Source organism: Nothobranchius furzeri, chromosome 13, assembly GCF_043380555.1.
Source record: "Nothobranchius furzeri strain GRZ-AD chromosome 13, NfurGRZ-RIMD1, whole genome shotgun sequence".
NCBI lineage: Eukaryota > Metazoa > Chordata > Actinopteri > Cyprinodontiformes > Nothobranchiidae > Nothobranchius > Nothobranchius furzeri.
Genome location: NC_091753.1, coordinates 33,513,757 through 33,540,709, shown reverse-complemented (window position 1 = coordinate 33,540,709; position 26,953 = coordinate 33,513,757). Strand labels below are relative to the sequence as shown.

General features: G+C 47.0%; 1 protein-coding gene across 1 annotated transcript in view; it reads left to right on the top strand.

Annotated features, from left to right (window-relative positions):
• The first annotated feature begins 4,714 nt into the window (after positions 1–4,714).
• Positions 4,715–26,953, top strand: part of cul3b (cullin 3b) — a 40,323-nt gene continuing 18,084 nt past the window's right edge. The window contains exons 1-2 of the mRNA XM_015951738.3: positions 4,715–4,967; positions 6,388–6,585. Of these exons, the coding sequence (XP_015807224.1) occupies positions 4,905–4,967; positions 6,388–6,585 (261 nt within the window). The 5' untranslated portion in view covers positions 4,715–4,904. The remainder of the gene's footprint in view (positions 4,968–6,387; positions 6,586–26,953) is intronic.

The window sequence follows — 26,953 nt, the reverse complement described above, 5'->3', positions numbered from 1 at the left end:
TTAAAGATAGTTTTTAGGCCTGATCTGTTTTATTTTGCCCTCCGCTTTATCTACTTCGATGTATTTTCTCAGATTTTGTTTCAGTCCTGCTTCCTGACCTCGTGAAGCTGATTTGTTCTAAAGCCGACTTGCTCTTCTGGGGATTGTATCCCACCTAAATGATGCATGACTATTTTGGGCTCAGCCCTTATGAACATTATTAACACCAGTCTCTCCGCTGGAGTGTTTCCAATGGATTTTAAAACATGGTTGTTTAGCCAATATTGAAAAAAATAAACTGTCTGGATCACTCTAGTTTAAAGAATTTCTGCCCCATCTGGAAGGTCCCTTTCCTTTAGAAGATTTTGGAAAAGGTTGTTCATACTCAAATCTTTGCACACCTTGTTAACAATTCACTATTGGATGTGTTTCAGTCTGTGTTCAGGCCACCATAGAACTGAATCTGCCCTTATTAGGGTGTTGAAAGCCATGTTAGTGGTATCTGACTCTGGGTCTCAGGTACTGTTGTTCTTTGTGCAGCCTTTGACACAGTCGACCATATTATTCTGCTGGACCAACTGGGGTCTTGCGAGCTGGTGGGAACTACCCTGGTTTAGTTCCACTCCTACACCGATCCATCACTGTTCAGATTGGAGACTGTTCCTCTCCCTGTCTTCCACTGCCATGCGGTGTGCAGCAAGGCTCTGTCCTTGGGACTCTGCTGTTCTCCAAATATCTCCTGCCTCGATCTGAGCAAAATCATGGAACATCATGGTCTCAGTGATCACATTCATGTTGATGATTGCCAGATCTTTGTAGTATTGAATAATCAAAATGCAGGCTCTCAACTTTCCAACTGCTTGGCTGATGTAAAGGGCTGACTGACTGCCAACATACTCAAACTAAACAAGTCAAACACTAAGTCTATCCTTTTTGACCCCCGCAGTCCCCCTTGTAGGTTGTTCAGAATGCTGCTGCTAGGTTTTTGAATAACACAAATGGACGTAGCCGTATCACCCCAGTTCTTGCGCATCCCCATTGGCTCCCCATCACCTTTCGTGTAAGGTTAATTTATGTTCAAAGCCCTAAACGTTTTAGCACCCCTTTAACTATCCGACCTACTTACTTCCTAAGTACCAGCTTGTGTGTTGAGGTTTGCTGACCTGCTGTGTCTTGTTACACCCCGTATCGCCGACAAGTCACTCGGTAAACAGATGTTTGTGCACGCTGGTCCAATGCTCTGGAATTCTCTGCCCATTACAATTAGGTAGGCAGTTTTAAAATCTCGCTTAAAACCCTACTTTTATAGCTTGGCCTTTGGCCAGTGACTCTTTAACCGTCTACAGGTGGTTCAGAATGCCTGTGCTCGGCTTCTGACCAAGTCCTCCAAACACACCCACATCACCCCGCTTCTCCTCCAGCTTCACTGGCTGCCAGTCAACTTCAGGGTTCATTTCAAGATCCTGGTTCTGGTCTATAGGGCCTTACACGGACAAGCACCATCTTACATTGGTGATCTTCTTAGTCCCTACACCCCCAGCAGGTCCCTGAGGTCCAGTGATCAAAGCCTACTGGTTTTGCAGCGCACCAGGCTAAAGACCAAAGGTGACAGATCATTTGCTGCTGTGGCCCCCAGACTCTGGAACTCTCTCCCCCTGAGTCTGAGATCAGTGGACTCAGTGGTCTCCTTCAAAAAGCAGCTGAAGACTCACTTGTTCATGCTGACTTTTGTATGACCTTCATCCCCTCTCTCTTTATTCCGCTCTCCCCACCTATTCCACCTTCCTCAGGATCCACTAATTTCCCTCTTTCTATTAACTCTCTCTCTTTCTTAACATTTTTTCTTTTAAATCCCAATTTCCTATTTTTGCTCATTTGACATATATTTTTAAACATTTTCTAAATGCTTTTTTATATTTTAACATTTGTTTTGTTTTTGTGAAGCGCCTCGTGATCGAGCGGTGTTTTGTTATTGGACTTCTGTGCAAGCCGCAGTTTGGCCATAACGAACACCATGTTCGAACATAAGGATGCCCACCGGTACACTTGGTACCAGGGCAGCCTAGGTCACAGGTCGATGATAGATTTTGTAGTCGTATCATCTGACCTGCGACCGTATGTTTTGGACACCCGAGTGAAGAGAGGGGCGGAGCTGTCAACTGATCACCACCTGGTGGTGAGTTGGATCAGATGGCAAGGGAACATGCCGCGTAGACCTGGCAGACCCAAACGCATAGTGAGGGTCTGCTGGGAACGCCTGGCAGAAGAACCTGTCAAGACGGTCTTCAACTCCCACCTCCGGCAGAGCTTTGACCACGTCCCGAGAGCAGTGGGGGACATTGAGTCCGAGTGGGCCTTGTTCCACTCTGCGATTGTCGAGGCGGCTGTTGCTAGCTGTGGTCGTAAGGTGGCCGGTGCCAGTCGTGGTGGCAACCCCCGTACCCGCTGGTGGACACCAGAGGTTCGGGGAGCCGTCAGGCTGAAGAAGGAGGCCTACAGGGCGTGGCTGGTCTGTGGGTCTCCGGAGGCAGCAGACAGGTACCGGATAGCCAAGCGGGGTGCAGCAGTGGCAGTTGCCGAGGCAAAATCTCGGGCGTGGGAGGAGTTTGGTGAGGCCATGGAGAAAGACTATCGATCGGCTCCAAAGAGGTTCTGGCAAACTGTCCGGCGCCTCAGGAGAGGAAGGCAGCAACTCGCTCACACTGTTTACAGTGGGGATGGGGAGCTGCTGACGTCAACTGAGGCTATAGTCGGACGGTGGAAGGAATACTTTGAGGAGCTCCTCAATCCCACCAATGCGCATTCCGAGGAGGAACCAGAGCTGGGAGGCCTGGGGATGGACTGTCCGATCTCGGGGGCAGAAGTTGCTGAGGTAGTCAAACAACTACACAGCGGCGGAGCCCCGGGGGCGGATGAGGTTCGTCCTGGGTATCTCAAGGCTATGGATGTTGTAGGGCTGTCATGGTTGACACGTCTCTACAACATTGCGTGGTCATCGGGGGCAGTTCCTAGGGAGTGGCAGACCGGGGTGGTGGTCCCCATCTTTAAGAAGGGTGACCTGAGGGTGTGTTCCAACTATAGGGGGATCACACTCCTCAGCCTCCCTGGAAAGGTCTACTCCAAGGTACTGGAGAGGAGGGTCCGATCGATAGTTGAATCTCAGATAGAGGAGGAGCAATGTGGTTTTCGTCCTGGCCGTGGAACTGTGGACCAGCTCTATACCCTTGCAAGGGTGATGGAGGGGGCATGGGAGTTTGCCCAACCAATCCACATGTGCTTTGTGGATTTGGAGAAGGCTTATGACCGTGTCCCCAGGGGCACCCTGTGGGGGACGCTCCAGGAGTATGGGGTGGGTGGCTTTCTGTTAAGGGCCATTCAGTCCCTTTACCAGAGGAGCGTGAGTTTGGTCCGCATAGCCGGTAGTAAGTCGGACCTGTTCCCAGTGAGGGTTGGACTCCGCCAGGGCTGCCCTTTGTCACCGGTTCTGTTCATCACATTTATGGACAGAATTTCTAGACGCAGCCGTGGTGTGGAGTGTGTCGAGTTTGGTGGCAGGAGAATCTCGTCTCTGCTTTTTGCGGATGATGTGGTCCTCCTAGCTTCATCCAGCTCTGACCTTCAGCTCTTCCTGGGTAGGTTCGCGGCCGAATGTGAAGCGGCTGGGATGAGGATCAGCACCTCCAAATCTGAGACCATGGTTCTCGACCGGAAAAGGGTGGCTTGCCACCTCCGGGTCGGGGGAGAGGTCCTACCTCAAGTGGAGGAGTTTAAGTATCTCGGGGTCTTGTTCACGAGTGAGGGTAGGAGGGATCGGGAGATCGACAGGCGGATTGGTTCGGCGTCTGCAGTGATGCGGACGCTGAGCCGATCTGTCGTGGGGAAGAGGGAGCTGAGCCAGAAAGCCAGGCTCTCGATTTACCGGTCGATCTACGTCCCAATCCTCACCTATGGTCATGAGCTTTGGGTAATGACCGAAAGAACGAGATCGCGGATACAAGCGGCCGAAATGAGTTTCCTCCGTAGGGTGGCCGGGCTCAGCCTTAGAGATAGGGTGAGGAGCTCGGACATTCGGGAGGGACTCGGAGTAGAACCGCTGCTCCTCCGGATCGAAAGGAGCCAGTTGAGGTGGTTTGGGCATCTGGTCAGGATGCCTCCTGGACGCCTCCCTGGGGAGGTGTTTCGGGCATGTCCTGCCGGCAGAAGGCCCCCGGGTCGACCCAGGACACGTTGGAGAAGTTACATCTCCAATCTGGTCCGGGAACGCCTTGGGGTCCTGCCGGAGGAGCTGGTGGACAAGGCCGGGGAGAGGACGGCCTGGAGCTCCCTAGTTGGGATGCTGCCCCCGCGACCCGGACCCGGATAAGCGGAGGAAGACGAGAGACGAGGCCTCGTGATTTTTATCTTGAGAGGCGCTATAGAAATGTTATTTTCTTCTTCTTCTTTCTTAATTGCATTTTATTGTTTTTAATGCTTTTATTTTTTTATATTGTTATATTGACAGCACTTTAATAAGCTCTCATGTTGAGTTATGACATGTGCCACAGAAATAAAAGTGGTGTTTGTTTGAAATTGAAAATGACACATCCTACTCGCTTTTTTAAGATACAGAAATTGATCATTTCTGAATAATTTAAAATTCCAATGTATGACTTAATTATCCGCACATAACTTAGTAGAAGTTCTTATCTGTTAATGGACTTCTCGCGTTGCTAGGAAGCGTGAGCGGTGAGCAGTGAGAACTGTATTTCGCCATTGCTGGATGAGGGCTCCCGTGGCTTGGTGTTTGGCCGTCAACAATAAGCTTGAGCTGCGGGACGCGGAGGAGGTCGAGTAAGCCCGCCTGGAGCTCCTCAAACCAGTAGTCGCTACTGCCCCTCCTTGGAGTACATTTTCATGTGAATACAGACCATACGGACGAGGAAACCATGTCCAATCTCAGCAAAGGCGGCACCAAAAAGGACACCAAAATGAGGATACGGGCCTTTCCTGTAAGTGCACACCGCTTTTAGAGCACCGCGTGCCGGACGGGCTCTAACTCGATCACCGTGGTTTCAGCCTTTAGCTAAACGCTAATTCGCTAACTAGCGGAGGAGCGGTCAATATGACTTGCCATCTGTAAACAAAGTGTGGCCGTTGAAGCTTCTGTTGCCTCTTTTTGCTGTATTTGGTTTAGGTGTCCATTATGTCGTAAAACAAACATTAGTAAAAGTTTACGAAGTCCATTTATTAATTATTTACGTTTCAATAAATGCAAGCTTTCCGTAGACGGTAGCTGTCTACACAGCCGACGCTAGCAGAAGTACTCGCTCTTCTTGGCACTTGTTTTGACTGATTGTCATTTAGAATATTATTTTTATTATTGTGCTGAGTATGTATAATTGTACCAGCTCCAATATTCGGTTTAGAAAGCATTTATAAACGACTGACAGTGTTTCTACAACTAGAAATGGGAGCTAACAGCCCAATTTGCTAACCCAGTTGTGCTTGTTACAACCGGGAAGAATAGCTCTTATTATTTATTACTTGTTTTTGTTACTTTGTCTGTAGATCGCTTATAAATCTCATTAGATTGACGTTGTTCTCTAACACACATTAGGTAGGTTGTGACGGTGAAGATGTAGCCAGTGGGTGGGTTACATGTTTGTTTGGAAGTCCGAATAATTGAAGGTTTTGTGTTGGTGACATTCGCTTCTGCTGGTCCGTAGATTCAGCCCGTAAAGATCTATAAATGTATGACCCAGTTTTCACAGTAAGGTTGTGTCATATACAAGTATTTAGTATTAGACTTGTCAAATTAGAAGAGGCACACACTGTTTTTTCTCGTGTCTTAGAAACGTCGAGGATCTGGTTATGTTTAGAATATCTATACATTATTATTATTATTTAATAGTTATGCTCCACAGATACTAAAGTGGCTTATGGTTTTTGAACTCATCATTAGGTCCTGATCCTCCTTCTTTATGAAGTGAAATGATAACGTATCTTTTATGGACTTATGTATTTTGCTTTAAAAAAATCAAACCAATTTCATCTTTCTTTCTTTCTCTAATACCTCATTTCGTTAAATGTCATGATTGACAGAACAACAACCATGTCTTTCTATTGTACACACAGGAAAGAAGTCAAATGCTTCCCTCCCCAATGTAGTCTAGTAAAACATGTTCTCATGTCTGTGAATAAATATGTTGAAGAGTTACAAAATATCACATTTTACACCACAACTCTCATACAAGTGTCCCATGCACAGTACCAAAGTGCTATTTACTCTGCCCTTGAGTTTATTTTGCAGTAGGAAACTCTAGACATATTGATTAAGGGGTTCAGGTCAACATTAGTGCACTTTACTGTAGTCACACGATCCTTGGTTCTACTTTTATATACCTTAAACAACTGGTTTCTCTGTTGCAGATGACAATGGATGAGAAGTATGTCAACAGTATCTGGGACCTTCTGAAGAATGCCATTCAAGAAATACAGAGGAAGAACAACAGCGGCCTGAGCTTTGAAGAACTTTACAGGAATGCATATACGATGGTGCTCCACAAACATGGAGAGAAGCTGTACACAGGCCTGCGAGAAGTTGTAACGGAACACCTAATCAACAAAGTAAGCTTAACACACATATCGTACTCCCTATAGCTCTAAAGAGAGGATAAAGTTGAGTGAAGAAACAAGGATGTCCCTTTAATGGAACCTCCTAGCAGGATCCTGGAGCTAAACAAAGTAGAGGAGATATTTGACACTCAGAAACATCTTTTGTAGGGCTGCCACAAATGACTACTTTAATATTCGACTAATCGCCAGTTTTGTTGATGATCGACTAATCGTATCATGCATAAAAGTATAGCTTATTGCAGCAGGATGCTCCAATATACCCATCATTATCTTCTATTTTGAAGTGTGATCAGTTATGTGCAATCTAATAATAAAGACAAGATGATCGCTTATCAAACAACTTTTAATTAACTTTGTAACCTGTTGATATAAATGCCACAGTCAAATGGAAGTAGGCCCCTAAAACCAAAAATAAATTGTACACAAAAATTACTCACAAATGTATCCAGCTAAAAGTCTTTTTTCCAACACAAGGCTCTTGTTCAGTCAGGAAAGTTAGCTTTTTGACATGTTCTGGAGAAAGACTTGCTCTCTTTTGAGAGCTGATGTTCCCAGCTGCAGAGAAGATCCGTTCCAAAGGGGTGAAAGTGGCAGGGATGTACAGAAAAGACAGCCAGCTTAGTGTGGCTAAATAATTTCTGTGCAAGTGTGGCGAAATGACCCTCATTTTCACTCCACCATCCTCACTCACCATGTACAATCTTCACTCAGGAAGTGGCAGGACACACCTAGGTATGCCTCTGTTGCACAGCTGGTCCACACATCAGCAGTCAGTGTCAGGGAGCAATTGACAGGTCTGAAGGTCTGCTTTACCTTAAAGATAACATATATAAAAGTTAGTTTATTTACCAAATTAATGATTCAGTTATATCAAATCAAGTAGGCTAAGATTTAACACAGAGAAAAATATATACCGTATATCCTCTAATACAGCCCCGGGCCTGTATTTGACTCAAGCTCATCAAGCTCCAGGCCTTTATTGGAAGGAGGGCCAGTATTAGAGGCAGGCCTCTATTTCTATTTGAGCAAAATGAACTAATGGTTCGCTGGAGTTTTTGACAATTAAAATTGCGCCCACATTTTCAAAGTTAAACACATTTCTTTTAACAACGGTAGTTTCTGCTTCAGCCATCTCCCCCCTCCCCCTGCGCAGCGGCCGCAAACTCACTGATGCGCCTGCAGCCTCTCGGAGTTCCTGCTGCTCTAAACATTAAAATAATTATTTCATTTTCTGTTCCTCACTTCTGATTACCTTCAATGGTGTCTGTTTGTTGCAACCACCAGGTACAAAAACTAACTTGTTTTTATTTGACTATTTTTCTGTCCTGTCTGTTTATTATCTTCCTGCATCTCCTCTCAATCCTAAAGAAAAACTGCTACCTGGGTTCATATATATTCACCTCATGAGTTACCTTTGAACTGCAGTTCTAAAAGATCTACTGACCGCAAAAACAGCGGAGCGCTCGCTGTTTGGCGGCCGTATCAGTGATCAGTGCGTCGGAGGACAAGGTGATGCGCGCAGCGCCCCGCTCCACAGCATGCTGCGAAACGCATCAGGCGCAAATAAAAGACAGAAAACATTAAAGGAAATGAACTGACATGAACGATCGCGTGTTAAATTAGTTTTTGAGGTGGCGACACCTGATTGTTACTGTGGCCGTGCTCAGGAGGCAGATCTACCGACCGCGAAAACAGCGGAGCGCTCCCTGCTTGGAGGCCGCATCAGTGGTCTGTGCGTCGGAGGACAAGGTGAAGCGCCCCGCTCCACAGCAGCGATACACATCAGGCGCAAATAAAAGACAGAAAACATTAAAGGAAATGAACCGACATGAACGATCGCGTGTCAGTACCTACGGTCTGGCACAGCGCGTCACCCCCCCCCCCCCCCCCCCCGAGCGCAGGAGCTTGTCACCTGCTGACAGCAGGCTGCTGTCTTTTCCGAGGGCTGCATCTTGCCGGTCATTATCACGTGACAGCGACTAGTCGACGACAGGCATAAAAAGTCACTATAGTGAAGTTGACTAGTTCATACACCCCCTACTGCTGCTCCCCAGAGTGTTCTGCAGCATAATCAGCACGTTCTCTTTGAACTTGATAGTGTAATGACCTGGCTGGGGTTGTAAGCCAGGTGCATTCTGGGTATTGTGTTATATGTGTTTCCTATCGTTCTGCTAGTTCCTATGTGTTGATTTGCATGTTGTGTGAGTGTTATGTAAGCCACAGGGAAGGTGATGTGTGTTCTATGGAGTGGGTTGAATTAGCATGGTTAACTGACACCGTGACTCTGTGTGGTAGGAGCGTGATAGAGGATCGTGTCTGTAGCGTTACAAAGCGTTGAAGAAAAAGCCTAATAAAGGTCTGTGTGAACCTCTACTGCCTCCTGCTGGTTGATTTGGGGACTATAACCCTGCCGTATTCCACCCGGCCACAATAAGAGACCGGCCATTATTCACCTCCGCTGACTCCGACACCGGCCAAAATTTGAGACCCGGCCTTTAATTGAATACCGGCCTGCATTAGAGGATTTACGGTAGTATGCTTTAACCAATGTTAGCTTCTTGATTAAATTCTAATATTACTTATTTTATTTGTGTCCAGAGAGAAAGACAAAGAGAGAGACAGCGACACACACACACCTTCTCAAAGGTTGTTTCATATTTCTTTTCCGTCATAGTGTTGAAATGGGATCAGCCTGTTAGAGAGTTATTGTTGTGTTCTGGGTTGAACTGCTTGATCATCTCTTTGAAACCGTGGTCAGGGGTCTCTTGTCCGAGACCAACTTGTTCAAAAGGCCTCGGTCAGGACATTAGCTTGCTTCAGTGTGCACGTGTTTGGCTTTGTAACAAACTTGTCGGAGGAATTTTTTTTTAACACTAACGTAGCGGGATAAAACAGTTCATTAGCGTTTGTAACATTAGAGCAAATACGTGACATCTGTATGTGTTCTAAAGGAAATAAAATTGCCATCACTACTGTTGTTGCTACACTTATGAATACAAGTACCTCTCTGTTGATGTTATCAGCTAACAAGAGGTGATTAGCATACAGAAGTTTCGTTTTCCACCATGACGCCAATGTGCTCCGGTGAAAATTTCACTTTGCAGATTTTGCACTCCACGTGCTTCTCTTTTGTCTTTGTAAAATGCTCCCAAACTTTTGAGCTACGCTGCCATCGCGCCATGATGTCTTGTTTCTCCGGTGATTCTGGTTTGAAGCTCTGATCTGATAATTCAGCAAACATTAGCTGCATTAAATTAGAATAAAAAAAGAAACGCATCCAAATTGTCCTTTAAGGTTTGTATTATTTATATCTTTTTCAGAATTGATGTCATTTACTTAATTTATCTGCCAAAACATCACTCATTCAGGAACAACATTGATAAGAAACACGTTAATATTACAAATATGTTTAAAAGTAGCCTCGTCACTCGTGTCAAATTGTTTAAACAGCTCTATTGAGCGATGCACATTCCTGTGACAGTGCACGCGTGTTCCTAACTCACGGTCGGCAGACTTACTCTTCCCTACATAACACCTGTAGAGCTGCAGTGTTGGGTAATAAAACAGTGACAAGGGCTGATACCGCGGCTCCAGGAGACTGCAATACCAGGCATTTGCTGCAGTAAACTGAGCAGGATGTTTGTTTTAAAGTGGCAGTGTGTAGTTTTCTAGAAGGGCTGCACAATATATCGAAAAATTATCGTCATCGGGATAACAGGACGTGCGATAGGCCCATCGCAAAGCACGTCAAAAACGGCGATAAATGTTTGGTTCGACATTTCCATCCATGTCATACATCAACTTTTTGTAAACCAGCTCTGTTTTTTACGCGGAAGTATTTGACCAATCAAATGTAGCCCTTCTGATATGCAGCCAATCAGATGGGTCCGTTCACGTAATACGCCCGCCCCCTACATAGACCCTTAGGATGGAAAGTTAGCGGCACCGTTCCCTTGTTCGTCATGCTAGCTCAGAGTAAGGAACGCACTTCGTGCTGAGGTTTCTGGAATCAGCGCTGCTTTCAAACGTGAACGCGAGTCCGCTCGGTGTCGTTAATCATTTTTACCGGGCTGACTCCGACACGTGCCGGTGAACCAACCCACCTACCTCCATGTTGCTAGTGTTCCACCGGGTGGTGATGTCAGCCCCAGGCTCCGGTTAGCTTCCAGCTAAAAGGCTACAGCACTCTCCTCCCAGTCCCACCCTGCTAAAGAGGGCCTGGAAAAGTTCCCCCACACATCAAAGTGATTTTTCATTTATGAGCTTTTGTAACCTTGTTAATCAGGATAGTTGATTTGCTGCTGCACATAAACTGTCAGTCAAAAGCTCTGCTAGCCGATTATCTTAAGAGGAGCTAGTTCAATTTGTTAGCTTGTTATCAGAATCATAGTTGCAGTTTCATCATCTGAGCTGCTTTTTAAGATCCAGGTAAACTTGTTCAATTTGGGGTTAAAAACAAACGTTTTCACATATTTTCCATGTAGTTTGGCCCAGCACAGTTCACTTCCCAATAGCAGCAACAGCCTTATATCATAACCACATAAGTGGAGAAAATGTTCAGTAGCAATGAGAGAATTTGCTGTTGCATAAGTGATGTTAACTATTATTTAACATTTAAACTTATTTTCTGATTTTTTTTTTTAATTCTAAAAACCCTAGTAAGGGATGTTTTTCTGTATTTGGAGCATCAGAAAAAGTTTTATGGTGGAGGTGATGTTTTAAAGTCACTGAGAAACTGCATGCATGCAGTTTGTTGTTTTGCTGCTAATACAGTAGCAGGTGCAGCTGCATATTTTTGCAATAAAAATGTTATGTTGTCATGGAATTCATGCATTAGTTTTTGTTTGCTTTGAACCCAGAGCAGACGTCACACGCCAGACGACATCAACACTGCATACTTTAGTATTTGTTCATTTATCGTGAGTAATATCGATATCGCAATATTAAGCACTGTTATCGATTATCGCAGGTTTTCCTAATATCGTGCAGCCCCATTTTCTAGGGATGTACTTAGTCAACCAGTTAACTGGTTAATTGCTGTTAAAATTTCAACAGATAAAATACTTTTGCCAGTTAACTTCCAGCCAAGCTCACGTTCTTCTGCTGTGCATGAGTGCGTAATATATTTTTTGCCACCACTATGAAAATCAAAGAAGAAGAGCTTGTCACATGAGCAAATAAATTTACTCAAAAATGAAGGTGTTAGGAAAATGCACAGTGTGGGAGCATTTTATATTTGGTAGTTAACAAAATGAGGAAGCAAAATTAAACAAGTCCAGAAACAAATCAGTGCCATCAGGGTTTCCGTTACATGTATTTTGCCGTGGTGGCGCGCCATGGCAAAATAAAAGCCGCCACACCTTCAGAAGGATTTTAAAAAATTTAAACTACGTACATTAAGAATAATTTTTTTTGATATACATTAAAACAATGTAAATACAAGACATATATATAGTCTATATTTGTGCATGTATACTAACAATAATGACAGTTTAAAATGAATTTAAATATAACAAAACTTTAAAAATTTATTTTACTTTGAAAACCCAGTACTGCCGGTTTTTCGCCGTGTGCAAAAGAGCCAAACGTGCATCACGCACAGTGCGCAGGGCACCGAGTGGCCAGAGGGGTGCCAGCAGTCAGGTTTATGAGAAGAAAAATGGACTATATTAATTCTAGTATTAGCTACTGGACAACATGTACACAAACAACACTGAGGTAATCATTTAACTGGCGTTATTTCACACACAATCGCATCTGTATAACCCAAACCGATGTCTGCTGACATGAACGGCGCAATGAAACTAGAGCCCTCCATCAGCTGATACTGACACCACCAACCTCCCACCCCCCCAAGACGGCTGGATCCGCCAGGCTTAACTCGTTTTCTATCGAGAATGCAATGCTGATGCAAGTTTTCTGGTGCTGTAGTTTCCGGATCTGCTTGGGGCCTGTTCTGTTCTTTCACATCGGTTTTGGAAATAGTTTTGTTATTAAATTCATGTTTCTTACCACCTAAATGTTTTTGAACATGGTAACGTAACTTCTGTAAGTCGTATGTCCGGCCATTCATCTAGTGTGACATCATCGATAGGCACAGGACCACGAGCCAGCCAGAAGGAAACATGGCATCTTAATATTGTCCAGTTTAAAATGTGTTCAAACTGCAGACGTTTTCTCCCTCCTGAGGCAACATGTTATCTCTTCATAAGCCTGCTAGCTAACAATGTTACGGTGTTGGAATTGACCAGCTTGCTTAAATTGTGTGGCACTATGGTGTTGTTGTCTATACAACAATGAATATTGGTTTAGTGCAGGGGTTGGCAACCTTTTCCTATCAAAGATCCATGATAACCTGTTTCCCACAGTAAAGAAAGCATTGGGAGCCAGAGCAGCCGCAACGTTGTAGGTGGGCCTACCGGACCTGGGTCCACCCACTTGCACTTGGACCCACCCTAAGACCGCCGAGAGCTGCTTTAACCAATCACAACAGGTGACAGCAACCAATACCGTTCGCTCATGTATGTCAAAGATGTCTTTCAACAGAAGATAATTAAACAATTTGTATAAAATTGATCCAAAAGTTGTAGCCTGTCTGTGCTTACAATATTTAGATATTTTTCACCCTGTTAGTAGTTTTAATGTTGAGCAGTAGAGGTGTGAATCTTCACTTGTCTCCCGATTCGATTCGATTACGATTACTGGGTCAACGATTCAATTCGATTCGATATCCCGATGCATCACGATTATTTTATATTGATTTGTTTTCATCGATAAATAGAAGATGTCAGATAATTGCTTTTTATTTTTTTATCAAAAACCGTAAGTGGCACAACCTGCCATCCCTCAAAAGCTCTCCATTCACAACAGGTTAGGACAAAACATTTTAAACATTTAAGAAGATTTAACAAAGTAAAACATCAGTTTCCTCGTTCAACACCACGCCTCAGGCTGAGAAAAACACGCTTTGCAAAAACTCACAAAATCTAAAAAAGTACTGAAAACCTACAGGACACATAATGTAATAATAACATCCATAATAGGTTCATATATGAGTGTTTAATGTCTCTGAGCAGCTCTAGTCAAATATTTATGCTGCAGTTGAAGGATGTCAGAAATAACACCAAATGAAATGTTTGACTTAGTTTATTTTTATTTGAACCCAGTGGTTCATTTCTGAAATGTTGGAGAATGAATCAAGTTCTGTTTGATGCAGAAAATAATAAAACACAAAACAAATTCTACACTTCCAATAATATTTAAGATGTGTGTTTTATTCTTTCTGATAATAACACCAGTAGAAGGCTGTGGGCTGGATTAGGATTAAATTACCCAGCGGATGGATCTCTTTCACTAACCAGGTAACTTCAAACCTTTCCACCAACCTGTCCTGTGTGACCCTCACCATGTAACCCTCATGTCCATGCTGTCTCTGGAGGAGCAGATAGGAGACAAGTCTCCTGTAACCTAAAATGGACCAAAGCTTCCTCCCAGTTTCTCTTTAAGCTGAATTTAATGTCAGTTTATCATCATGAAACAAAAGAATAAAGTGGAACAAGAACTTTAGGTTACTGTCGTAACCCCGGTTCTCTGAGTAACATGAGTGAGATGTCTCACTATGGGATACGCCCCTCCGCGGATTCCTCAGAAGCACTTATCTCAATACGCCAATCCTGATTGGCCAGTGACCGTGACGTACGCGTCCCCATGCTACTATAAGTAGCAAGCGTCCCAACGCACGCACTATTCAAGATAAACACCTCTTCTCGCTTCGCCCAGCAAGAAGGGTTGTCTGGTGAGACATCTCACTCATGTTACTCAGAGAACCGGGGTTACGACAGTAACCTAAAGTTCTCTTTCTTAACATTCGTTTCGATGTCTCACTATGGGATATGGAGACTCCCGTATTGCCAGACAGCTTATCCAGCGATCACCAACCTACAGGGATACGTCTTGGCCCGCCAAAGACCCCACACTCAGAATCGTGTGAGTCATTGCAGGGACCGAAACATCAAGCTTATAGAAGCGTGCAAATGCAAGTGGAGAAGCCCAACTTGCTGCAGCACAAATCTCCTGGATTGACAGCCCCCGAAAAAGGGCCCAAGAAGCAGACAGGCCCCTAGTAGAATGGGCCCTGAGCCCAACAGGTGCCTGAATGCCCTGACAGGAGTAAGCCATAGAAATAGCCTCCACAATCCAGTGGGAAAGCCTCTGCTTTGTGACGGGTTTCCCCTTACGAGGCCCACCCCATGACACAAAAAGCTGGTCCCCCCTGCGAAGGTTCTTTGTCCGATTCACATACTCCTTGAGCGCGCGAATCGGACACAGCTTGTGCCACCGCTCCTCCTCAGGAGAGGAGAAGGGCGGTGGGTAGAAAGCTGTGAGGATAATAGGAGAAAAGGAGCCCACCACCTTAGGCACAAAGGCAGGGTTGGGCTTCAAGGACACCTTCATGTCACCTGGTGCAAACTGGGTGCAGGATGGGTGCACAGAGAGAGCCTGTAAGTCACTAACTCGCTTTGCAGATACCAAAGCCAGGAGTAGCACCACCTTAAGAGACAGGATCTTAAGGTCCAGGCCGTCCATAGGCTCAAATGGAGGCCCGGAGAGGGCCGACAGCACCAAGGACAGATCCCATGAGGGCACCAGGGGTCGAGACACAGGGAGAAGCCTGCGCGCGCCCTTCATGAAGCTACACACCAGGGGGTGTTGACCTGCCAATTTCTTCCCAAAACCCAAGTGTCGGGCGGAAATGGCTGCTAGGTACACTTTAATGGTGGAGAAAGCCTTCTTCCCATCCAACAAGTCTTGCAGGAAAGACAGAATGACATTCACCGGGCATTGGAAGGGTGAGACCTCCCTGCCCTGACACCAGGCTTCAAACACCCTCCATTTACAGTCATATAGGGACCTAGTGGAGGGGGCCCTAGCATTCTGAATGGTTCGAATGACTGCCTGGGGCAGCTCTGCTGACACTAGTCCGCACCCCTCAGGGGCCAGGCCCACAGGGCCAGCCGTTCTGGATGAGGGTGGAAGATCGAGCCTCCCGCTTGGGACACCAGGTCCCTGCGAAGCGGCAGTTTCCAAGGTTGGCCCTCCAGGAGCTGGAAAATGTCCGCCACCCAATGCATGGCTGGCCAGAATGGGGCCACCAGAATGAGAGTGTGGCGCTGGGTTCGTACCCTCAGCAAGGTGGATGGTATCAGGGCCACTGGGGGAAAAGCGTAAAGCAGACCCCGTGGCCAGTCGTGCGCCAGCGCGTCCACGCCGAGTGGAGCGTCTCGGTCGCGCAGGGAGAAGAACAGAGGACACTGAGCATTCTCCTTGGAGGCAAAAAGATCCACTACGGCTGTGCCGAACCGGATCCAAATCTGTTCCACCACTGCTGGATGCAGGCTCCAAACCCCGTACAGGGGTGTCCCTCTGGACAACAGATCCGCCCCCCGATTCAGAACACCCGGGACGTGGGTGGCTCTGATTGAGAGGAGATGCCTGCTGCACCATAGGATCAGTCTGCGTGCCAGTGTGTGTAACCGCATGGAGCGCAGCCCCCCCTGGCGGTTTATATATGCCACAGTCGTGGTGTTGTCTGTTCTCACTAGGACATGATGGCCGGACAGAAAAGGCAGGAAGCGCCTCAGGGCCAGAAAGACCGCGAGGAGTTCCAGATAATTTATGTGTGTCCCCCAGAGCTCTCTGCTCCACACACCCCTGACAGAGCGACCCTCCAGGAGCCCCCCCCAACCTGACAGGCTCGCATCTGTCGTGACCACTTTCCTCACGAGAACCAACCCCAAAGGCACCCCTTGTGCCAAGAGGGAGGGGTGACGCCAACAGCGGAGCGCCGCGACGCACGCTGCAGAGACCGTCACCCTGCGCGCTCTGTGGCGCACTGGAGAGAGACCCAGAGAAGCCACCCAGCGTTGAAAATCTCTCATGTGTAGACGGCCGAGTGGTACCACTGAAATAGCCGACGCCATGAGACCCAACAGCCTGAGGCATAACGCAAACCGCACCGAACTGTGTAGGCGGAAGCGCGCCAGGCAGAGCGAGAGCGCGTCCACGCGCGGTGTCGAGAGACGGGCCGTGAACGCCCCTGAGTCCAGATTCAGACCTAGAAAGGTTATTTTCTGGGAGGGGAGTAAAGCGCTTTTCTGCCAGTTTATTCTGAAACCCAGACCACACAAGTGACGGATCACAACCAGCGTGTTTGACGCTGCCTCCTCTCTGGACCGTGCCAGCAGGAGCCAGTCGTCTAAATATGTGGCCAGTCGAATGCCCCTCCCTCTCAGAGGGGCGATCGCCGCCTCCGTACACCTGACAAACACCCTCGGGCTCAGAGAGGCCGAATGGGAGCACGGTGTATTCGTAACACACTCCCTGAAAGGCAAACCTCAGAAATTTCCTGTGTGGAGGGTACACGGGAATATGAAAGTATGCGTCCCTCAGGTCGATTGAGGTGAACCAGTCGTTCTGGTGAATCAGACGCAAAAGGGATGAGAGCGTGAGCATTTTGAATCTGTACTTTCTGAGGCATCGGTTCAGGGCCCTCAGATCCAGGATCGGGCGAATCCCGGTCCCTCCCCGTTTCGGGACCAGGAAGTACCTGGAGTAGAAACCGCTCTGAGACCGATCGGGAGGCACAATGCATATCGCTCCCTTCTCCAGCAGGGAGGAGATTTCTCCCTGAAGGATGTGAGCTGACGACCCCTGGGCGTGGGAGAACACTACGCCGGAGAATCGAGGAGGAACTGAGGCGAATTGGAGCCTGTAACCCCTCGAAATTGTTCTTATCACCCAATGTGAAGCAGAAACCGCTGTCCATTCCTCCATGTGAGTTGAGAGCGGTGACACAGCCGTGACACACGGAGCACCAGCTCCCCCCAGAGGTTGTGGGGCAGCAGTGCTCGTGGCAACCACTGCGCATGCGCGGGGGCTTTGTGCTTTGACGGCCCAGGTGTACGGGGACGACCCGTGGCTGGCTAGAAAGTCCGCCAGGGGCCGACCCCGCCTGGGACCGCTCATGGGTAACATTTTTATTGATTTTTGCTGCGCCCTTGACATTTTGTCTGGATGCGGCAGCGAACGTTTTAATGCTCCTTGAGCGTGACATGTTTGTGAAAAACAACAATGTGAGTGCTTGTGACGTGTGTTCTGAGCCGGCACAGCCGGCTGCACGTCCTGGCCCCACCCTGGACCGCTCGGGGACTCTGCCGGAGGGGTTCCGTGAGGGGGGGAGAAAGCACCATGGCAACGTTGAACAGGAGGGGCTGGCGAACGGGGAACTGCCAGCTGCAGCGTCGGGAGGGAAAGAACTCCGTCAGGCTGCCCTCTTCTTCTTCCTCACCTGCTGACCGCCGGGTCGGGTGGATTGTCCCGGCGGCGGAGCAGCTTGGTTGCCGGATCGCTGAGGCCACACTGGTCGAGGCGCTGAGCCCGAGGGAGCTGGTTGGACAGCTTGAGGCTTCGGGCGCTTTGGGATCCGGAACTGAGGCTGGGCTCGGGGTATTGCCTGAGGAAGGTTCGGCCGAGCCGGCAGTGCCGGTGAAGGCTTACGGGGAAGGCAGAGATGAAGGGCTTCATCCTCTTTCTTTTTGGCCTCACACCGTTGCTGCATAGATGCCAGGGCAGAGCCGAAAATGCCTTCAGGCACGATTGGCATGTCCAAAATGTCCTCCTTCTCTCTATCAGAGAGGTTGGTGAGGTTCAGCCAACGTGCACGTTCCTGAAGCACCATCATGCCCATAGCTTTCGCCGTAGCCTGGACCGCGCAGTGCTGCACCCGCAGGCAGATGTCGGTCAGTACGGTGATTTCCTCCCACACCTCCGGGTCCGGCTTCGTATTCATGTCCTCACAGAGCTCGGCTTGGTACGCTGAGAGCATGGAGGAGACATTCAAAGCTCGGACCGAGATGGCGGCAGCCTTGTACGCCCTCTCGTTCAGCGCCGACTGGAAGCGGTCCGCCTTTGCAGGGAGAGCGGGAGGCCTGGAGGAAGTTGCCAAGAGTCGTGGGTGCAGGTGGGCTGCAACCAGCGGTTCCATCGGCGGCATGCGAAGCATGCCAGCCCTCTCCATCCCCTCGAAGTCCAGCGAGGAGGCTCCTTGGACCGGAGACCTTGAGCTGAAAGGGTGTTTGTCCCAGGAGGACCTCACTTCTTGGAGAAGCTCCGGGAAGGCGGGGAGGAGGGGCTTTGCCGCCCTTGTGGCCTGAGGCAGCTTCTTACCCTCGTAGCGGGACCTGACAGCCTCAGTGACCACGGTGGGCCAAGGGATGTTGAGCCTGGTCGCAGCGCGTCGGCAGACTGACTGCATGTCCAGGTGGGCGGCCGGAGAAGCCGCTCCATCCCTGGGAGAGGACGGAAAGCTAGGCATGGAGGCCTGAGCGACGGGGAGAAAGACGTCGTCATCCTCGTCCTCCTCTGAAATGAGGAGTTCCGAGGTGTCCTCGTCGTCTCCGTAGTCCAACTCCAACACGTCCTCGACGGGGTGGCTCGGACCGGCCAGTTCGAGCTGTGAGCCCCAGCTGAGTTCGGCACACGGTTCCGGCTCCGGGAGGGCATGTTCGCTGGCGTCCCCAGGCGGTGGCCCAGGGGCCGGCAGGCAAGGGTCCTTCCCCGACAGGCTAGCTTGGCGCGCTAGCCGCCGGCGAAGGCTCTTCAGGGTGAAGCAGGCACAGTTCTCACATGACCCGGGGACTTCCAATGCCAGCTGGGCGTGTTCCAGCCCGAGGCAGCTCGAGCAGACCTTGTGCGGGTCTTTGCTTGAGATTTTGTTCCCACAGGTACAGAGGCGAGCTCCTGAGCCATCGACTCCTCTGGTGGGAGGAGCGGCTTCCATGTTGGCTAACTGGTGTGTTAGCACAGAACGAACAGATGCACTGGAGTGTGAAGCTGCTCGTTATGCCCCGAACCTATGGTGAAGGTCAGGACAGAAGGACGGTAAGTTAACGTTCGGCGACGGAGAGAATATTAGAAGGCTCCGTCTGTGAACAGTTGAGCTAACTTACCTCAGAGATAAGCGACCACCGAAGCGAGAAGAGGTGATTGAATAGTGCGTGCGTTGGGACGCTTGCTACTTATAGTAGCATGGGGACGCGTACGTCACGGTCACTGGCCAATCAGGATTGGCGTATTGAGATAAGTGCTTCTGAGGAATCCGCGGAGGGGCGTATCCCATAGTGAGACATCGAAACGAATGTTAAGAAAGAGAACTTCTATCTTCTATTTCTCTCTCCTTTTAACTTCTCTGTGTCCCTAAATAAAAGAGACAGATAATTAAGCTGCAGCCACCGTCATTGACCCCGCCCCCTCCCCAAGACCGGATCTCCCTACATTACAACAAGCAGTCTGACTGAGGGCTTCCAGGAGAAATAATAATTAAATTATGAAAATAACGCGTGTTTGAAGCATCGGTTTGGAGGAGCGTCCTCCGATCGTCTTTCTTGTGTGAGCAGACAGTGTCTCTCTCTCTCTCTCTCTCTCTCTCTCTCTCTCTCAGTCGCTGATCGAGCGAGCGAGCGGAGCGCGCCGCACGACAACCCGCTCAATTAACATAATTCACGGCCCAAATCCAACAGAACCGGCCAGGCTGATTCGGTTCCGGTTCAGTCTCAGCTCAGCCCTGCAGTACCACATTAAGGCAGAACCACTTGGTAAATGTGGAGGACGCTCACTCTGACCGATTTGGATGCAGCGCTGGTACCGCCGTTAAAAAAACAAAACTACATTCCTCTATAATCGATTATGGCATACTCTTCTACGATGCAGAATCGTTTATGTCCGCATCCCGATGCATCGATTATTTGATTATTTTCCTCGGCTCTATTGAGCAGGAGCTGCTTTTTGATGAGTTACACATGTCTCCTTTTAAAACATGTTTAACTGTTCAGAATACAAATCCAGGCTCTTTCTCGTTGGATTGCTGTAATTAAACTTTGTACTAAACAAAACTTTACATTAAACAAATGGCAGGGTTCACATTGGATATTTCCTGTATTCTGATCATTGTACATATTATATATGAGAACAGTTCTTTGTCTTTATGTCTAACAGTTTTATCTTATTTTGATCTTATCTGTTGTTCTTTGATGTAAAGCTAACTATGTGTCTGTTGCTGCTGTCTCTTGGCCAGATCATCGTTGTAAATGAGAATGAGTTCTCGATCGACTCATCTGGTTAAACAAAGGTTTAATAAATGAAAATAAGTATTTGACTGTCTATTTTGACGGAGAAACCTCAAGGCTGTTGGTCGTTATGATAGAATTACCCTGACAAATGCAGATGCGCTGACATTTTATTCGATGTGCACATCGCAGAGGTAGCTAAATCAGTCATGAAAAGATTCCCATCAGACCATCTGAGCAATATAGTGGACTCTGTGCTCAGCAGAGCTCGCTGTTGGCGCGCACGTAAGGTGGACAGTGAGCTGAAGATATGGAGAAGGGTTTGGAGCGCGTCAGTCACAGGCAGCAGCAGAACCAGAGCTCATGCGTGAAGATTCCTCTCACTGAAGCGAGGGTCTTCCAAACCCTGTCTCTCAGAGCGAATTGTCACTTAGAAAATTTGTTTATCTCTTGTCGGCTGGTTTACAGCAACTCCCTCTATTATGGTCTAGATCACTCCACCTTGCATCAGCTACAGTTGGTCCAAAATGCAGCTGCTCGTTTGTGTACAGGTACAAGGAAGCGTGATCATTTAACTCCGGTACTCGCTTCCCTTCACTGGCTTCCCGTTCAGTATAGGATTCAATTTAAACTACTGCTTTTTGTTTTTAAGTCCTCCACCCTACAGTGATGTTTTACTCTCCATCTACACTCCCACCAAAAATTTGAGGTCCTGTTCCCAGTCATTATTAGTGGTCCCTAAAAGCTCGTCTAAAGTCCTGTGGGGAAAGTTTTTTCAGTGTCTGGCCCTAGGCTCTGGAACAGTCTGCTCCTAAAATGAGGATCACTCAAAGCATGGATCGTTTTAAGTCTAAACGAAAAACTTATTTATTTGACCTGGCTTTTAGTAATAGTTGAGTTGTGTATCTATTCTCTTTTATCTGGTTTGTTGTAGTTTTTTATGGTTGTATCTTGTCTTATTTTAAACTGGTATCTTATTGTTACTCTCACCCTTTTTATAGTTTTTATCATACTTTGTTTTTAACGCCATTATTTTTTATGTTTTACTGGAGCATGTTTGATTTCATGGCATTGTTTTGTTCAGCACTTTGGGTTGTGTGAGCAACAGTAAAGGTTCTTTATAAATCAAGTTGACCTTGTCTTAGAAAATGCTCCCTGATAATGAAACTTTGGCTGAATAGCGCTTGTTCCAGTGGCGGCTCCTGAGAAAAATCTCAGAAGGGGCGATACATGACGACTGTCACACCCTGTCCTGTCTCCCCTTTTGGTTCAGTCCTGTGTCCATGTTAATTGCTCCCACCTGCCTCTCGTTTCCCAATCACCCAAGCTCCCAGCCCTCTTGTATTTAAACCCCTTCAGTTATGTGTCTCGTGTTGGATCATTGTTTCTATGTCAGCGTGTTCCCGATTAAAATCCCTGTTTTAATGTTCCTGTCTGCCTGCCTGCCTCCTTCTTCACCCGCGTGTGGATCCTCACCTCCGTCTCACTCACCAGCACGCCTGACAACGACAAAGTCTACCTATTTAACAAAATTTTTATTTCCTCATATGGCTCTACAAACCTATTATCTAAGTCAGCCTATAGTTTTTCTAAGCAATGTGATTATTTTGGTCCATCAGCAAGTGAATACTCAAAATATTACAGTAAAGTAAGTAGGGCTGTAGCGAAGCCTCGACGAAGTCGACGGCTCGATTCTAAAAATTTGTCGACGTCAGATCCGGAAGTCGACGCACCGCGCCCACTTGTTGCATCCCCAGGAGTTTGTAAATAGAGGAGGAATCTGCCTGTTTTTCCTCTAGTTCGCCCTCTTCTCCGTCTTCACTAACATCTCCGCCAAATACCGAAGACCCGGAACAACGTCCATCCTCTACTAGATTATTTTCCTGTTTTGCCCCTTCGTCTCCCGGCAACGGACAACAACTTCCGGGGTCAGATGCGCTGCTTCATGTCTATTGCAGATGTAGAAAATCACCGGGAGCGCTTCTCCCTTCATTAAGGAGCTTCTTTCAGACATGAGGAGAGCTGTTTTGGTGGTAGCAGTCTCTCCTCCGTGCTGGTCTGTTTGCTGCTGGGTGTTTTTGGTTTATTTAAACTTGGTAACTTGAACTTAATGTTGGTAAAGCTACTGTTAGCGTCTTCGCTAACAGCTTCTTGCGTTGGGATAAGCTGTTACGTTTTGGTTTAGAGTTCATCTTTTTTGTGGTGTAGATCTCCCTTTTATTACATTTAGAGTGTTGTGGGTTTTCGGTTTAGTGTAAAATATCACCTGAGTTTGGTTTAACCCGTAAGACCACTCGCCTCACGCACATAAGTGACCAAAACAAAGCAGCATGGAGACACTCCATCTTCTACCACCTCTCAGGCAGCAGCCTGCACTCCCAAGTTCTACATGTCACCAGAACATAACCAACCAACACAATAAACGCAGTGTTATACAAAATGGAAGGCCTGTAGTGTTTATTCTCTTACAGTAAGAATTTATCAATTTTTTTGAGGAATTTATTTGAGATTTTCTGGTTTTTGTTAATTGTGCAATAGAAAAATAATCATTAGATTAATTTTCTAAATAGTCATTAGAATAGTCGACTATTCGATAAAATAATCGTCAGAATAATCGTTTTAAAAATAATCGTTTACCCCCAGCCCTAAAAGTAAGTAAATCAGAAAGTATTACCTTAAGTGTAAAACGGCAACCAAATTCAAGGTAAAAAAAAAAAGTTTAATGCTGTGATGCAATAGTCATACTTAGATCAAATGTGAAAACTAATATACAATTTATCATGAATACAGGCATGTAAGTATAAAGTGTATGATCAATGAACAAGTTGAACACAACAAACAGAATAGAGAAAGTATATTTAAAAAACAATCAGCCATAAATCTGTACATTTTTATAATAGAAAATATGGTTCTGTGAATTGTTTTATCAATCTGTTAAGTTTTCACAATCTGGTTTTTTGCATTTTGAGTAAAACAAATAAAAGTTTCACAGCGAGTAGTTTATGCCACAAGCAAAGATATGGAACCCGTTCATTTGTTATCAAACTTTGCTCGTCTGTCTTTCAAAGCAGCAAAGTGATCGATGACCTTCTCATTGAAGTCAGGCATGGACCAGGCAAGCTCCCTCTCTATGGACAGCATGGCCAGTGCATTAAGGCGTTACTGGCCCATTGAATTTCTCAGAAATGTCTTAATTCTTTTGAGAGTTGAGAAGCACCTCTCAGCCTCACCTGTCGTCTTTGGGGTTGTGATGAGGATGTTCATCAAAGCGACAGTCTCAGAAAACGTGTCCTGGGTGTTGTATCTCATCAGAAGCTGATACAACGCCAGCGCACCACAGCAGCTCGTGAACTCAGGGTTCTCATAGACCAGAGATAGTTCTTTCTTCAGTTTGTTCTTGCTGAGCATGGGGTATGCCTCCTCCGTGGTATTCAGAGCACCCGTAAGAAATGTGTGGCAGTGCTGCTCAAACATTTCTGTTTGTAGCAGTGTGGCACTGACCAGATGGTTCGTGAAGGAGAACCTCTCTCTGGTGTGAGTCAGGATGGTGTCGCAGATCTTCTCCCACAGCCTCTGCTTTTCGTCCTCTCCCAAGGCTGTTTTCCTTCTGGTGGTGGTTTCTATGGCCTCCTGCTGCTGCTGTTGAGATGACTGCCTGAGGAAAGACCAATAATGCCTTTTGGTAAATCCAAATGTCAGAGCAAACAAAAAATTAGACATAATACGCATGTCAAATAATAATAATAATTTGACCTTATTGCCTCAACACTGCTCATGAAAATCTGGAGGGCGTGCTTGATGAAGACTGCATCATTGTCCTTCTTCTTCAGTTTCTTGTACAGGATGTCCACGTGAGGCATAATTTTACTAAACAGCTGCAAAAAAACCGGGAAATCCTCGTCCTGCAGCATCCTGAGAAACCCACATGCCTCTCTCATTGTGTTGCCGTCAAAAGAACCAGATGAGTTGATGTTTTCAAAACACTGAATGAGGTCTTCTAGGTGCTCATGCACAGTGTTGACAGTTCTGCTGTTAAAGTTTCATCTTGTGGCTCAAGCTCTAGGAAGCCTTCTAGCGACCACCTCATCCAGAATGCTGGTGCGTTTGGGCGAGCGGACAAAAAAGCTGGCAATGCCGCTCAGACCAGAAAAAAATATTTTCACGGCAGGGATGGTTGAGGTTGCTTGCTGCATAATCAGATTGAGCTGATGTGCATTATAGCAATGCACATAATGAGCATTTTGGAAATGCTCGCGCACCTTTTGCTGGACCCCGGCCTGCTCACCTCTCATCACACTGGCTCCATCATAAGCCTGGGCGATGAGCTTCTCCTTGTGAGCATCAGGAAAGTGGGTGATCAGTCTGTCCAAAAGCACACTGGCGATAGAGTTGGCCGTCGAATCCACAACAGGGAGAAACTCAAAAAAGCGCTCCCGCACTGCATGCTGTGCGTCGATGTATCTAACCACAAGCACGAGCTGCGTCTGTGTTGACACATCGGTGGTCTCATCAGCTTGGATGGCAACAAATCTTGCTGCCATGACGTCCTCAGTAATGCGCTTCCTGACGACCACCAGCATGCTGTTCAGCAGCTTGTTCTGAACAGTTTTTGACGTGCCCTTGAAAACAGTCGCTTTTTTCAGGTGCTTCTCAAACACCTCTTCCAAGTCCAATAATTCCCGAAAAATGCCTGCGTTCTTTGAGCCTTCGCTTTCATCTTTTCCCCGCAAGGTTAATTCGAACATGCCACAAAATTTGACACAGTCTATGAGGTGATTAAGGAGATGTCGGTTCCTGCTCACCTCCTCGTTATGGCGGCAGACTGCAAGGCAGTAGCTGCTGTCTAGCTCGGCGATATTAACTCATCCGAAAGTAGAAAACTTGAAGCAGCTGTCCATGTGGATCTTTGACGCTTCGTGTCTCTTCACCTTCTCAGCCAGATGGTGCATGTCGGTGACTCCTGTGGTCGTCCACGAGCTGTGGGCCGCCGTGGCGCAATCTGGGTTGAACAGCAGGCTTGGGAAGCAGAACAGTGACCCTGCTGTCTCACAGCCCGTGAGCCAGCTTGTCTGGTCATACCACCTTCTTGAAAATCCTCGATTGTAGGATTTCCCGCCTTTAACTGCTGCTTGTTTGATGTTGAGATTTGGTCTTGGTGGTCCTAACAGTTTTGTTGCCATTTTATCCGCGCTGGTACGATGAATAAATGGAAACTCTTTCAAAGAGACAACAGTGTTGCTCCGGCAGCTCGCCATGATGGAAATGGTTTGCCGCTCTGAGCGTGCCCTTAACGCCACCTGTATTGGGCCGTAATGCGTGACGTATGCATATAGGGAGACATCCCACCAGCCCCTAGAAGTTGCGTTGTTGCTCTGGGAAGTCGGGGGAAAGCATTTACATTACTTTCAATGAGGGCGATAGGGGGCGATCAGTAATAGGATTGCCCCATAAGGGTGAAACTCCCAGCAGGGAGGGCTCAAACTGGTTGGACAACGCAGACAAGCAAACCACAATGGTGGACCTGAACAGCAATGATGAGAAGCACGTGGGAAAAAAAAACCTGCTTTTTTCTTGGGAGGGCGTCACCCCAATCGCCCCTATGGACCAGCCGCCCCTGGCTTGTTCCTGTCACCAATGTGGCGATGCATCCATGAACCTGTCTGAGGCAAAAGTCCAGAATCTCGCTTTCTCCTCGGAACTCTGAAAACCCGACTAGAAGAAAGCGAACACGCTCTAAAGTTTGGCTTCACTTCATTAAATGCGATGGGCTGTTGGGTGATGATGAAACCAGCGACAACAATCGAACTATGAGGCATCTTAATCAGCTCCAGCAGCAAAATAAACTGTTTAAGATAACGTTAGCTTGATAGTTTAGCTTTTGTTTACATAGCGATCAGCTAATGGTGTGTTTGCTTTCTCCTCGGAAATTCCAACTTCCGAGTAGGAAAAATAGTTTGAAAATGAACAGTTTGAAAGTTTGAAAATGAACGGCAAAAGGAATGAAGATACACAATAAATTTAGTCCACAGCAAAGAAGTTTGCTTCAGTGTCATTTTCAGTTTAAAAACTACAAATACCCACCATCACACAGTTTGTCCAGAGGGGAAAGGAGAGGGAAAGGAGTACGTGGAGCTGGGTTTAGTTTGTGAATCACCACAATATTAATATATGAATAGTTGTATCAAAGTTTGTTTTAGTTTCATCTGTAGTTTATAATACATCGTCTCCTCATCATA